The 14,524-nt window shown below is 35.5% G+C and overlaps 1 protein-coding gene across 1 annotated transcript in view; it reads left to right on the top strand.

Annotated features, from left to right (window-relative positions):
- CCDC73 (coiled-coil domain containing 73) overlaps positions 1 to 14,229 on the top strand; it is a 107,444-nt gene extending 93,215 nt beyond the window's left edge. Inside the window, 6 exon segments of the mRNA XM_059825979.1 lie at positions 905 to 1,036; positions 3,399 to 3,434; positions 4,961 to 5,129; positions 6,327 to 7,880; positions 10,968 to 11,101; positions 13,991 to 14,229. Coding sequence (XP_059681962.1) covers positions 905 to 1,036; positions 3,399 to 3,434; positions 4,961 to 5,129; positions 6,327 to 7,880; positions 10,968 to 11,101; positions 13,991 to 14,200 — 2,235 coding nt within the window. The 3' untranslated portion in view covers positions 14,201 to 14,229.
- The last annotated feature ends 295 nt before the right edge of the window (positions 14,230 to 14,524 follow it).

The following is a 14,524-nucleotide window of genomic DNA, read 5'->3' as shown; positions in this document are numbered from 1 at the left end:
GGAGAAATAATGCAAAGTTATCCTTCTAATCCTGTTGTCTAAGGCTAATTCTTTTGAGTGCGGTCACTATGGAGAGGACTGCAACCATGAGACTACAAAATAGCTGAACTGTTCTGATGCTTGCTGCCCTGAGAAGATTTGATCTCCCTGATTCCTAGGAGAGTCTTATACCATAGTTTCCTATATAGACATGGGAACTGGCCCTGCTTATTTCTCAGGAATGTTTGCAACTATTCTTTAGAAGACTTTTTTTCTCTCCATATTTCTGCTATGGCTAACTACAAATTTGGTCTCTTAATATCTTAAAGTGTAGCATCATCATGGATAATGTTGCCATTATATGCTGCTCTAGAAATATTTGTAAATTAAATTAATGCATTTCTGTAAAATTGTCCTTCTGTTCGTTTTATAACTTGTATTTTTGACCATCCTTTTTGTACTAAATACAAACATTTAGTTGTTACATACTCACTGAAGAAGCATTGGATACTTGAGGCTATTTACAGAAATAAAGTGCCAAGCAAATTATTTTCTGTTGTAGTTTCTTGATAATGTAGGTAGAGAATGAATGTTGAATAGCATGTTTATCTTTGAGCCAGAAAAGCCAGAAAGCTACAAATATAAATCTGACTCTTTTGTGCATTGCTACGTGAAGTAAATAGTGAAAAAAAAATTAATAAAAAGTATAATCTGTAATGGAAATGTGGTTAAAATTTTGCTTTAAATGACAGGACTCAAAATTATCTTACAATGTACAAAGAAATTCCTTAGCATCTATACGTTCTTTTAAGGGTTTACTTTAATTTGCTAAGCTGTTGATACCTCTGTAAAATACTGGTTTACATATTTGAACTTGCAGTAAAGATCTGTGTTTGTGTTCTCTGCATACCCTCATTTATTACAGGAAGAAAATATGAGAAAAGAGATAGACACTATTAAAAATGAGTTGAATTCCCTTAAAGGAGTTCATAGACATCTTGAAGATTATCATCCACCTCAGGGAAATCAGCATTCTGAGCAAGTGGAAAATCTGCAGGTAAGTGTCTCTAATAGCTGCAGTACATTCCATTTCCTGTAAAAATATTAAGAGAATGAGAGACATGACACTTTTTCTAATCTGTCTGTCATGTCCACTGATCATCCTTTGACATTGCTAAACCTAAAAATTTATCTGATGTAATCAATGATCCAAGATCTCAGTAAAACTTACTGTACCCAGAGAATGTTCATCTTTCGTCCACAGGGGCACTTATATCACAGAAACTCAAGATGTTCATTACCTCATTAATACATTTGTATATAATAGATAGCAATTCTTTTAAATAATCTATCTTTACTAAATCCTATTTCACAAACATATTTTGCATGGGTGTTTCTCAAATACTGTGGCAGACTCATTGACTTCATATGTATATAAGTTCCCTGGAAGTGTGGAAGTAACTCCACTTTACTCAGAGGAATTAATTTCAACCTCTGTAACATGGGACAGATCAGAATATTCATTTTAGCAACATACAGATTATCTAGGGTCTTCAGTTTTAGTTTAGAAAAACCCCAACCTTTATTTCACTTAGTGTCTTTAATAATCATCAAAGGCATAGCAAGCTGAACAAGTAATGAATGCAGGAGGTAAAAGACACTTTTATGCAGTGCATGTTGAACTAGAATTGAGCTTGCATTGCTGGGTGAACCAAATCCACATTCAGTTCTATATTCAGAGCACATATGAGAAGTCAACAAGTGGTTAAGCACATGAAGATGGTCTTTTGGAGCAAAAAGAAGAGCATGTAGCCCTACAGCTATGTGTTATCCCTTACTTAAACTGAATTGCACATTTATATTCCAGTCTTTTATAAGATTGAAAAAAGGGAAGGAGTCATAAGCCATAAGAAAAACTTTCCCTGCACACTGAGTGTATTCTGTTGTTCAGCTGAGTATTGGTTATATCATTTTTTCCATTAGTTTTTACATCCAAATAATGATTTATTAGGAAAGGGAAAATTCATTTTGCATTTATATTATTTCAGTGTTAGGAAAATAGGAAGACACTAAAGACTCTGTAAAGACAGATTTTATTTTTTTTAACTAGTCTATGAATAGTCAGTAAAATGACAAACTGTAATAATATTTTAGACTTTGGAAGAACTTAATTTCTTCACAATACATGTATGTATGTTTATAGCTCACAAACATACATATGCACACATATATGAATATATACACATACACATCTGCTGGTGTGTGCTTAATAATGCAATGGAAGTTAGACTTGAAATAAGTACTCATAATGCCAAAGCTGTATGAATTCTACAAGATATAATGCAAGTTGTGTAACTTTTAAAAATCATTGCTTCTTTGAATGAAAATTAAATATGAATTATGTTTAGGATTCAGTATCAATGCACACAATCAGTCATTCATGATAAACAGTACTTGTGCTTACTAAGATAACCCTATGTGTTTGAAAGTAGATAAAGCATATGCTCATAAATGCAAAAAAAAGTCTGAGTTGTCTTCTAAGTATTTATCTTACAATTGGCAAATTGTACCACTTTTTGGTGTACAATCATAAGATTTCAAAAGCTAGGCAGGGTAGGCTGAGTCAAATCTCCAGTGGAACACTGCCAGGAAATTACAGGAGCTGCAGCAGATCATATTGATTATTCTAATTTGTGGAATTTCACCTTGTATCAGTAATGAGTTGGTGTCTAGTAAAACATAAAAGGGGCAAGGTGTTGGCTATGATTTAGATCTTGACTGTGGCTCCAAGTTTTGCAAGAAAATATGCATATATTTATTTTTACACCTAGTGCAACCTGAAATCCCTGCAATTATTTGTGGGGCATGAAATTTAGCATGTATGTAAACTTCTTCATACTGATCACCTGTGGAATAGTAATTAAACAAAGGCCTTTTTTAAAAGAAAGATACAATGTCAGACCTCATTACAGACTCATATTGCAATTTATTTTAACTTTACTATGCTTCACATTTAGTTTAATATAATTTGTAATACAGCTGTGTACCATTAGAGAATAGGGCTACACCTAGCAATGGGTTGCTGTGATTCTTTTGTGTATATATGTACAGGGAGATCTGGTTTTGAGAAGGTTTTGAATGTCATAGTATGAAATATTCTGTTGAGGGTAAGATGTTCTTGGGTATATGTATGTTGCTTAGTTAGATTTTACTAAATCTTAGGGAAAAAATTAAAATCCACGTTTGACAGTTTTGATATGTAGGCACTTTAGTTTATGCATCTTGGACCTATTTTTGAAGGGCTGAACAGCCATTTGAAGTTAATGGAAACTAGGTCTATTCAACCCATCTGAAAATCTGGAAAGAAATCATGCAACCTTTCTCCCTTTCTAAGAACACTTTGTGATGCCTGTTTTCAGATGCATTCAGCAGTTCAGCCCATACCAACAAATGTGGTACGTTCCACTGTAGTAGCTGGTTTATACCTGTACAAAAGAGTAACATGCATGGTTGTATTGTGTTGTTTGGTGTTTCTGTCTAAAGCAACAGCTCCTAGAAGCAAGAGTTTATAAAACAATTACAGTTTTCATTAAAGAAAAAGGAAATTTTTCCTATTTAAAAAGAAAAGCTTGAAAATGTGATGCCAAGGCTGTATATAGCCAAGAAGCAAAATTAAGTAATTAAAAACTTAGAAGACAAAAAAATGTAATATTTACAATTTCCAAATCAGAATGACAGGGAAGATTATAATAAAACATGAGGAAAAGAGAAAGACATTTCAATTGAAACTTCGAACTGACGGTGGAGTATCTGGTAGAGGAAAACTTTTTAGGACCCTCCTCCATTCACCATAATTCCTCCCTCCCCCAAATCAGCAAAGCTGGGAGCATCAGGATGTTTCTGTGAGCTATAGAAAAGTGTTTCCTGCAGATTTGCGTTCTATATCATCTACTATAGCACCATGGCAATAATCCCATTTTTTACCAATGTTGTCTACGCGCCTCCCTCCATTTTGCAATATACTCTGCTCCCCACACATCTGATGCCCAAGCACAGCGCTTCTAACTCCCTCCCACATCCCAGCCTTCCTTTTGCAACACACAATCACCCAAGTATCTTCAGCTTGTTCTCACATCTTTTATGGACTGAGCAATACCCCTGCTCCCTCCCACATCTACCTACATTTATATCCTATCTTTAGGGCAAGAGCCAGCCTTCAGCTGCCAAAGAGCTGATGATGATAAAGAATGCATCTCCTTTTCCTTTTTTTTTTGTTGTTGGGGTTTTATTAGGGTGTTTCTTCACTATTCAGCTCCCAGTTTTCACAGAACTTTATCAAATGCAACTTTCAAAAATAAAGACAAATACAGCTGCAGTAGTAGACCAGTGACTTAAACTTTAGGTAGACGTATCTTTCAGACATCTCCTCCTGTTGAATTTAACTCAAATTCAGGTTAAAAAGCCATCTGGGAGGGAATGAGGAACTGACTGACAGCAATTGCAAATTCATAAGCCTTATTTGCCTATGAAATTAAGTTAAAAATCCCAGGTGTTTTGTTAGAAAAAAATAGTGTTAATATGTGTGTATATGCACATGTGTTTGAGTTAATTAGAAACCATGCAGGTTTTTTCTGCATGTAATTACTGAGCAGGTCACTGATTTAGCCAGCCAGACAGAGGGAGTGATCCAGTCAGCACATGTACAACTTATATTCCTTCCTCTGAGAAATTCTGTCAATCTGTATAACTTTTCTCTGTAGACTGTAATATAGCAGGACCTAATTTCTTTCCTACTCTTCTAGGGTACTAGTCTGCTTTTTTTCTCCATTTACTTTAACTTTGTATACTTCAGGTGAATGGACTTTGGTTTCCATCAGAATTGTAAAAATAATTTAAAATCTAAGTCCTGAACTTTAAATCTAATCAGTGACTGTAGTAAATTATTAAAATATGTATAATCTTTTGTCCCTTCTTATGCTAGAGTGGTCAAGAACACTCAAAAGACAGTGAAGTACAGGCTAATCAGAAAGGAAATGAATGTATGCAATCTATAATAAGAAAAGACTGTAATTCTGGACATGATGAAGAAACTGCAGTAAAAGCCACAACGGACTACTCTTTAAGCATTGAGGAATTACAGACAGAACAAAGTAATAACATTACATGGATAATAGAAATAAGTAGTATTGTTGAAGAAAGGATAAATGTTTACAGATACAGGATATGACAAGAGAATGCTTGAATCCTGAATGAAATGTTTTGTCTCCTAACAACAGTAAAAATCTTGGTGTCAGTAGTGCTAATCTATGATAAATTCACAAAGCTCTGAATGACAGCACAGTACTTCTTACTTGACGTCCCAGGGGCAGCCACTAGATCCATGTGCTGTAATGCCTCAAGCTGTTGCAATGCTCTTTCTGCATTGCAGAGGTATTTCATTTTTCACATTCAAGATGTGAATAGGGGTTAGGAAGAACCATAATCTGTATAGAAGTGTTTGGAAGCAAAACCAAGGACTTTCCTTTTCCCATAAAACAATGAAAAAAGGCAGAAAGAGAGTTACTGTGCTGCACAGGACAATGAAGGTGTGTTCATGTGGATAATCGTATTGCTTTTCTATACAAAGCACTTTGTAACTCCAGTAAGTAAACTTTTGAAGCCACTTAAAGGAAATGTACTTAGTCTCTAATGCTTGGTCTCTAAAATGTAGCAAAGATAAGTGGAAGTTTAAAAGCTTATTAAGGGCAAAGTGACTGCTTTAAAAGATCAGTGCTCACAGCCTTCGAGTGTATCTTTCGGAGAACAGCTTTCTGATATTGAAATGTTTGTTACTCCTCACTGGCCCACTACCATCAAGTCATAGCATATTCCTTTTGGTATGAACGTAGTTCCTTAAACAGTTTGGTTTGCTTTTGTTTTCCACTTAGCTAAAAATGCCACTTTCAAAACTAAAGACAAACACAGTTGCAGTAGTAACCAGTGGCTTAATCAACCATTGTGTGTCTATATAAAGTTTAAGTATGTGTTATAATTTCATAATGAAGACCCCTTTCAATAATAAGGCTGACAGATATCAGTTGGGAAATATTTCAACTATAAGCCATATCTAAAATCTACAGAATGTTAATACGTTTTGTTTGAACAGCTTATAAATGTTTTGTAATTTACCATAATACAATACTTCAGTAACTTTTTGATAGACTTGCGTGTGTAATGTAAGATAAGAAAAATCAGTATTGATACTAATTTTGAGTCTATATCTTTGGAAATTTTAAACTGTAAAAATAAAGCAGTACTTAACCTTTGGGTTATCTATCACTAACTAGAGAATACACTTACTCTAACAGATTTACAAGTTCTTGAAAACGTTTTTAAGGATGAAAGTAATGTTGCTAGCCCTTATGAAGAAAATCAAAGGGAGGCTTCTCCCAGGAATACCTTCTGCACAGATACTCATTTAATTACCCAAGGACAGACCTCGGAAATACATGTCACTGAGTGCAAAGAAGCAGAAAATCTAGGAGCAACACGTAGAATGTTACTGGAGGAAAACAATGCAAATTTAGAACAAAAGCTACAGGACAGCACTGAGCCATTGGCAGCATGCCACACACAAACAAGAAAAGTCTTTTTAGACAGTACTGACACTGTAGGTGTCTACAAGAAAAATGCAAGTCAGGAGACTGACTCTAGCAAGCAAGATTTGTGCAATACTACAGATGAATCAATTTGTACTAAGGCAGATAAAAAATCAAATACCGTACAACACAACAAAAGCGTCCCTACATCTGAAGCACTCAAAACTGAGTCTGAAGCGGTTCTTTGCACTGAGAAGAATGCTGTGTGTGAGAGAAGTATAGAAAATCATCAAGCTAAGGAATTAAGTTTTGGCATCCTATCTTATACTAAAGAAAATTCTCAAACAGAATACCAAAAATGTAGCCTGCTAGACAGTGACAAGTATGTAGGTAATGGATTACATAAAACAGAAGAAAACCTGTTAAACCTGAGTGGTTTACATAGAGATAAACTTCCTTTTAAACAGACACAAGCAGATGCTGAAGACAGAAATTACGATGACAATGCCGGAAACATAAACGACGCACTAAGGAGTACTGGTGTTCCAGCAACCGATGCTCAAAATCTACCAACTATTCATTGTGATAATGCAACCAGTGATGATGCCACAAAAGAACACAGTGATAATATGTCTCTCTTAGGTATTTTCAATTTATGCCCCCCAAAAATAGAAAGAAGAATAAATGTGGATGACGTGCACAGTAAGCAACCTGAACGAGACCATACTGAACAAACAGGGAATGATACAAATACATGTACTTTGAATGCTGAAGCCATATCTCCAGTAAAAGCTGATGGTCTTGAAATAATTGTTCATAAAATACCCTCAACAGATAGAATTGGTACAGATAAACTAATTCCATGTAAAAAAGTTAACGATGATATTCAGATACACTCCATCAAAAATGGACATTCCCTGGAGATTAATAATTCAACAAATAACACATTGTTACAAAAGAAAAAAGACTCACTGAATAGTACAGTTCCAGGAAGGAAGTTTGCTGAGGGTCACCTGAAAGAATCATGCTCTTTACCCATGAGAACATCTGGAAATTTAGTAAACATAAATGGAAGGTCATCCTTTGATCCTTCAACCTCAGATAAAGAAGCTGAGAAAACTCTAGTACACTTAAATTTTTTAGACCTCAGTTCTTGTTCAAGAGTAAATCAAATGAGAGGTCAAGCTACATGGACTTCAGCTTCCAAGGAACCTTCCCTTTTGAAAGAGAAACTATCATGCTTAGTAGAAAATACAAAGGTTATTTCAAAAACACAGTGTCAAAATCTCAGTGAAAATGTTGACAGAAGAGAAACAGGACTAGGTAAGAAAAATACGCATTTATGTTTTGAAGCATGTACTTAATATACTTAGAAAAATTATCAAAATGGGGAATTTCTGCATCTAAGTTTAGTGTAGCATTAGAAAAATGTAAACCTTCTGACATTGTAGTTATATGGCCAAAAAAAATTGAAAGATGAGATTTCTCCATTAATTTATAGTATAAATGAAAGAAACAGCTTTTGCTTGCTCAATTATCTCACTAAATAAACTGTTTCTCATATTTCCCTTTGTGAAAGAAAAGCAGTGCAATGACAAACTGAATTTTATAGGCATTTCTAACCCTCATGTAAAGCATACTCTATCAGGGCTCTGCATATATCTGAAAAGCACATAACGGCTTTTGGAAATTATTCAGCACCCTCATTTTGCATCAAAATTAGGGTAGTTTTTGAACCAGTAGATGCTTCTTTGAGTGGGACTTAGAGAAAGTTTACGTATTTATTTTATTGTACATCTTTAATTCAGATGGACACTTAAAACCATCTGAATGTGTTGAATGTGTGAAAGGAGAAGTTTATGTTCTCTGAAGCTTTGGAAAACACACCTAGCTGTTAAGAGTGCTCAGGGAGCTTTTTCATCTCCTACTGTTGGCACTTGCTGATTATTTGCTGAGCAATATTTTGCATATGCAAAACAGTAAATATGAACTTTATTCCATGTGTTTCTAAATCATTACTGAAATGTGGAAAAATGTATTTTAGATTTGTTTTGCAATAAAATTAGCTGCTAGATTGCCCCTATATTTACTTACTAAAAGTGCCATTTTTTAACTCAGTCTTTTACCAAAGTAATAAAAGCATCATCTATATTTCCACAGTAAATTTACTTCAGTTCATTTACAGATACTCTCTACTTCAGTCACTGGACATAGTAAAAGATAATGTAAGTGGTGCCTTCCTTTCTCAAAATAAAGCTTGCATGCAGATTCTATTCTTCATGCATGCTGTAAGCTTAAAAGCAGATGATCTCTTAGTCTCTGGAAGAAATGAAGGCCCCTGCTTTTGTAGAAAAATGGAGCTTTGAGTGCTTAGATGTTTTGCATAAGAGCTAGATCCACAATTTAGGGTGTTTGTGTCTATTTGAGGTTTTGTTGCTGTAGTGTTTTGAGCTTTCCCCCTTGAACGTACAGAGAGCAGAACGGACCCTTGTCCCTTAGTTCTGTGGCCAGTGGCAGTGAGACAGAAAACCAGCAGTCCAGTTTCTTTATATTGTTCTGGTGTTATGAATTTAGGTTTCTAGGTAATTTCATTTCCATAGTTGGTCTCTTGCCTATGTGTATTTGTATACAGATGCACAATTTCTTGAAGTTCAGTTTCAGAAGTCTTTGTCCCTAAAACTATAGTGGTGGTAGCAAGGTAGCAGAATCCTGATCTCAGATGGTACATTACTTATTTTAATAATGTGAATTTTGATACCTGTTTCAAGAAAATGAATGCATAGTTATGCGATGTTCTGCATGTATCTTTTCTGTAAGAACAGACAGCACTATCTGAAGTTCTTCCATGTGTTCCTTCTCCTCGTCAGAAACCATACTGTATGCAAAGTACTGTAATTCTAAGAAGGGACTCTGACAGATTCATCCAAAGGAGTTGGTAGGGATTTTAATATAACTCTAGTTCCCCAAATGAGTTGCTGAGTGACCAGTACAGTCACCAGACCTCTTGAATTCTAGCAAAACTTCACAGTGAGGATCTTGGTCTGGGTCCCAGATGTGCCTCTCGCTCTCATCATACTGCCTAATTTAGAGAGGTCCCTACTTCAGCTTGCTGACATCTCTGAATCCTGCACCTCTTTTGGAGACTAGAGAACCTTACTGTCAGGGCACCCAAGAGTCATTGTGATACTTAGCACTGCAATTTCCAAGATTTATTGTGGCTGAGTTTTGTTTTGTTTTCAGGTATCTTCGCAAATGGCAAACCTTGAGTGGAATCCATGTGGACAGTGTCCCTAAATTATTTTTTTTTCTTTTTTTACTTACTGAAGCACAAACAGTTTAGCCATATGGGAGACATAGAGATGAAAAGCATTGGTGAAAGAGTTGAGTAAGCCCGTCTAAGGGAATTCCTTTTACTGCCTAACCACAATGCAATTTACTATTTATACATCTGTGGCTCCCAGAGAGCAGCCACTCCACATCAGCAAATGGAGGAATCAACTGGGAATGAGCAAGATCTTCCTGGTGAACTCTTAAGAAAGAAAGCAAACACAAACTTATAACTGTTTTCCTCTCCCCTCCCCTCCTGCCCACCACCCCCGCAAGAGAGAATGACAGTATTCTTAATTAACTGTTACATAACCATGAGGTAACATGTATTTTCACAGCAAAGTAACGATTTTACTATCGTAGCAGTGATCAACAGGCAACTGTGTTGATCAAAACAGATACTGTTTGCATTATGAGTTATTCTGAAAGTATGCTTATGTTTTGATCTTGCAAGGAACTTGATATTGGTTTCAACGGAGTCTACGAGCAGTGCATAAAACCACTGCAGGATTGGAGCCTTATACTCTGCTATGATTAATCTACCTTTAGTAGATAGCTATAGCCTGATTTCCTGAAATATGAGGTATAGCCATTTACAAAAAGACTCCTTATTTAAAATGTTCTTTGCTTGTCTAAAAACCTTTGTATTTAGAACGTCTTTCTTATTACAAGTCACCCTGCAATATGATTTCAGGATGGCAGTAATTATGTATTTTATTATCATTATCAGAAGGTCAGTCTTAAAGTAATACCGTTTGGAAAAAAGTATATTCAGTTAGAATATTCAGAATACATACATTTTCTATACATCACAATTTTAATTTGTCATTAACTTAATATGTGAAAATTATATAAAACATCTTTAATCAGAGTAGAAACGTACCTCATCTTTAGAGACAAAATAGATGCAGAAGTATGTGAAAGAAAAAAAGGAAGCAGGAAAAGCCTACAACACAGATTCAGTGATTTAAAAGAAAAATACTTGATTTTTTAAGATCAGAGGTAAACCAGAAGTTTAGTTACTTTACAGTTAGTGCCTAGAGACTAAATTGCAGTTGTTACCATTTCCTTTTTGTCAGTCAGGTTCTACCAGTTTTAACAGAGCTGCTGACACTTTGAATACCTCTAGTATCCACCGAGACCCCCAGGGAGACCCTAGTGAAGAATGGAATGCTATAGCAAAGACTTTTTATGATTCTTCTTTTCCCACAGAACATGTAAGTCAATTAAAAATATTGCGGACCAGACCTCAGTGAGCTAATTCCACAGATATTTGTACAACTGTATGCATCTGGATACTTTAAGACTGAGTCAATCTCCAAAATAATATCAAAAGGGCAACAAGGCACCATTTTTCACAATTAAGGTTGATAGAAAGCAGCAGGAAAAAGTCACAGCATATGAATCAAACAGATGCTAACCAGTCTGTTTGGGAGGGGAAGAGGGTAGTTCATTGTGTAACCTAATAAAAATCATCACCTATAGTCAAAGTAGGAGTTTAAAAAAAAAAAAATAGTAGTATGTAAAAGTATAAAAACATTGTTTCCTCTATTACTTGATAGAAATGTATTAATTACAAGAATCTATGAAAGACTAGAAGTTCAGCATATCTATGAATTAGAGTCTATCCATTTATTCTACGCTGCAATTATGTGATGCCGTATTTTATGTTATCTCATTATTTAATAGGGTGACATTACACAAACATGTGTAAAAGCAGAGAATTAAAAAGAAACCTAGTATTTCCCTGTAAGACAACTTCATTCAGGATGGCGCTAGCAATGGCTCATTCTGCGTTTTTAGATCTATGTTAGACTGTGGAGCTTGAACAGCTATAACTGCTGTATTAGGATTTGACATAATGCTAAACATATTATTCAAAAGTGATAGAATAATTTACAACTGCAGTTGACCTTCCTTTTTAGCAGAGGTTCTAGAGGTATTTCTCAGGTAGTTATGGCTGTTGTCTTTGGATGAGGTTTGAGGTCACGGTGTATAGCGTTTTCAAGTGACAAAGCTGGCTGACTTCAGTGGACTTAATCAGCTCTCAACACCATTAGCATTCACATTCTCTGAAATTCAGAAGTACAGACTGATGGTTTAAATTACGCAACTTTCCTAACATGACTCTACTTGGGAATAACAGTGAGGTGGATTTTTCACCAAACATAGTGGTGGTATTTACTGTGTCTCTCTTGCTCTCTGAGGTGGAGCCAGGAACACATCAGTTGGAGCACTTTTCTCACTCTGCCTTCCTTGCTATCCCTCACTCTCCCTCTTTCTCAGCTGAGAACTTTTGGAAATGAGTGAACTAAAATACCTAATCTACAGCTAATAAAAAGCTGTATTTCATTATCTGATTTTGATTATATCTACTTTATCATCTCCAAACTAAAGCTTTTTATATGCTAGCTAAGTAAAAGCTGAGATGGACAAGAACAGAGTGCCTTACTGGTTTGACCTTAGCTTATTTTCCAAATACTTAATGTATGAAATCTCAGCCTGGGATATTGCAGACCACTCCTCCCTTCTGTGCTGGTGTCATTCTAATACCTTCTGTCCTCAAATTTGTCATTTTTATGACTGATATGAAAAAGCTGTTGGGAGATTAAAGATAGGCTCAGCAGTCTTTTTTGCTGCTCCGTTTATTTGTTTTGACTAACGTGTATGATTGTAACTAGAGCAGACTTATGCCTTCTACAATTTGGGTAATCGCAGTCGACCAAAGTACAGTACCCTAAAAAGTGATATATTGCCTAACTGCAATTACTTCTCCAAAGAGGTCTCAATGCATGTTGTCTTCAGCAAAATCTAAGTAACATGGCATGGCTTTACTTCACTGCAAAACTTCACTTCCACATGTGGAAGACCTAAATGAAAGTTTTTCTTTTGGATTATTAGTACAGGACAGATACAGCCCCATGTGCTGTTCCATAGAAATTCTGACTAGCAGCTTGCAATGAAGTACGATCTGTTTCTTTCTGAGGCCTTGGGAAAGAACATGGGAGAGTGTATGTATATGGCCACTAGAATTAACAGGTTGAAAATTCTGTTGCTCAAATGAAGAAGTTACTTCTTCAGTGAAATGGAGATCAGTCAGTATTGACCTGAAGTATCAGTATCTTCAGGAGCATGGCAGTAATGTTGTTACAGATGCAACAGGCTAAGCAAACACTTTGCATTAAGTTTATTGTTCATCTTTCAAACTTCAAGAAATGCTTGTGCACTGTGGAAATAAAGTTTTAGCACAAAATTCATGTGCTAAAATAAAGGCAGGCCTGATAAAGACTGCTTACAGTTGGTTGGGGCACAGTGCCTAATATTAAAAAAATAACTGAGCAGAGGGGGAAGGCCTCATCTTGTGATCCCTGTAAGACAATTACCCTAGCATGCAACCAAAGTATTAGATGTCACAGTACAGATCCCCAAGAACCACTGCAACAGTGGCTCTGTGTAACATGGCTTTGTTGTGCACCTGTGCTCAGTCAGGTGGGGAGGCCAGCATGCAGCACCAGCCAAGAGCTGCACCATGTTGGATTACAAGTAGCTGTTTGATTTGGATAGATTGTGAAGTTATCTATCAAATAATTAATTACTATCAAGTAATTAAAACTATTCAAAGAACAAAAAGATCTTTAACATAAAAACCCAACCTATTACAGACCTTGCATTAGTTAATGATGTTTTCTTTCTAATCTATACAGTAAAGCAGAGAGGGAGTTAATACTATAAACCTCATCATTTTGGGTTTTGTTAATCAAATGCTTGCATAGCAATAGAAATGTCAATTGCAACATGAAACTGTTTAATTAAACTAGTTTAATTAAACTACAACCTCATACTGCATTCTAGTATGAGGTTCTCTTTTTTTTAAATCATACTCTGTATTAAGTCTTACATTAAGGTTTGGTTTATAAAAGTGTATTTGTCATTATCAAGTTTTCTAAATTAAGGCTGAAGCAAGCATTCAAATTAAACGTATTTGCTCCAATTGACTTGACTTCTGTTAATATTTCCTTGCTTGCTTAATGCTCAGCAAAATCCAACAATTTGAGCCTTTGTACCTGAATTTCACTGGATTAACTGCTAAATTTGTATTCTGTCAGGTGAAAGAAGGATTTACTGCTTTACAGCACAAGCAGAAGTCTTCTCACATGACTGTTACTCCAGCAAGAAGTGACAGTGCACTTAGAGATGAGGACAGCTATTCTATTCATAACTCCACTTTACAAGACCAAATAGAAGAAATGGAGAAATTCCTGAATTTGGAGAGACTTCATTCAGCAAGAAAAAGAAAATATGAAGAAGAGCAGTGAAGATCAGTGGCAGGAGATAAAAAGCATATCTTTTAGGCACAGATAAATCACGTAAACCAGCTTTGTAGAGGTATTCCTATAGAATATGATATATATGCACTGTGCTTTCATGTTTAATACAGCCTATAGACCTTTACGTTCAAAAATGGATACAATCCCTACTAATAACGTTAGTTCTTTGTTTCTGCAATCAAATCCAAGTTGTTATGGGTTTTGCCCAAAGTTAAAAGTTCACAAGTTAATGTTTTAATATCCATTAAGTAAAATTAAACAATTACTTAAGAGTACCCTTCTCCCGCTCCTCAGAAGTTTTGGCTGAAATAT

Source organism: Gavia stellata, chromosome 17, assembly GCF_030936135.1.
Source record: "Gavia stellata isolate bGavSte3 chromosome 17, bGavSte3.hap2, whole genome shotgun sequence".
Taxonomy (NCBI): Eukaryota; Metazoa; Chordata; class Aves; order Gaviiformes; family Gaviidae; genus Gavia; species Gavia stellata.
Note: the sequence above shows the minus strand (reverse complement) of the source record. Positions and strands in the feature narration are given on the sequence as shown.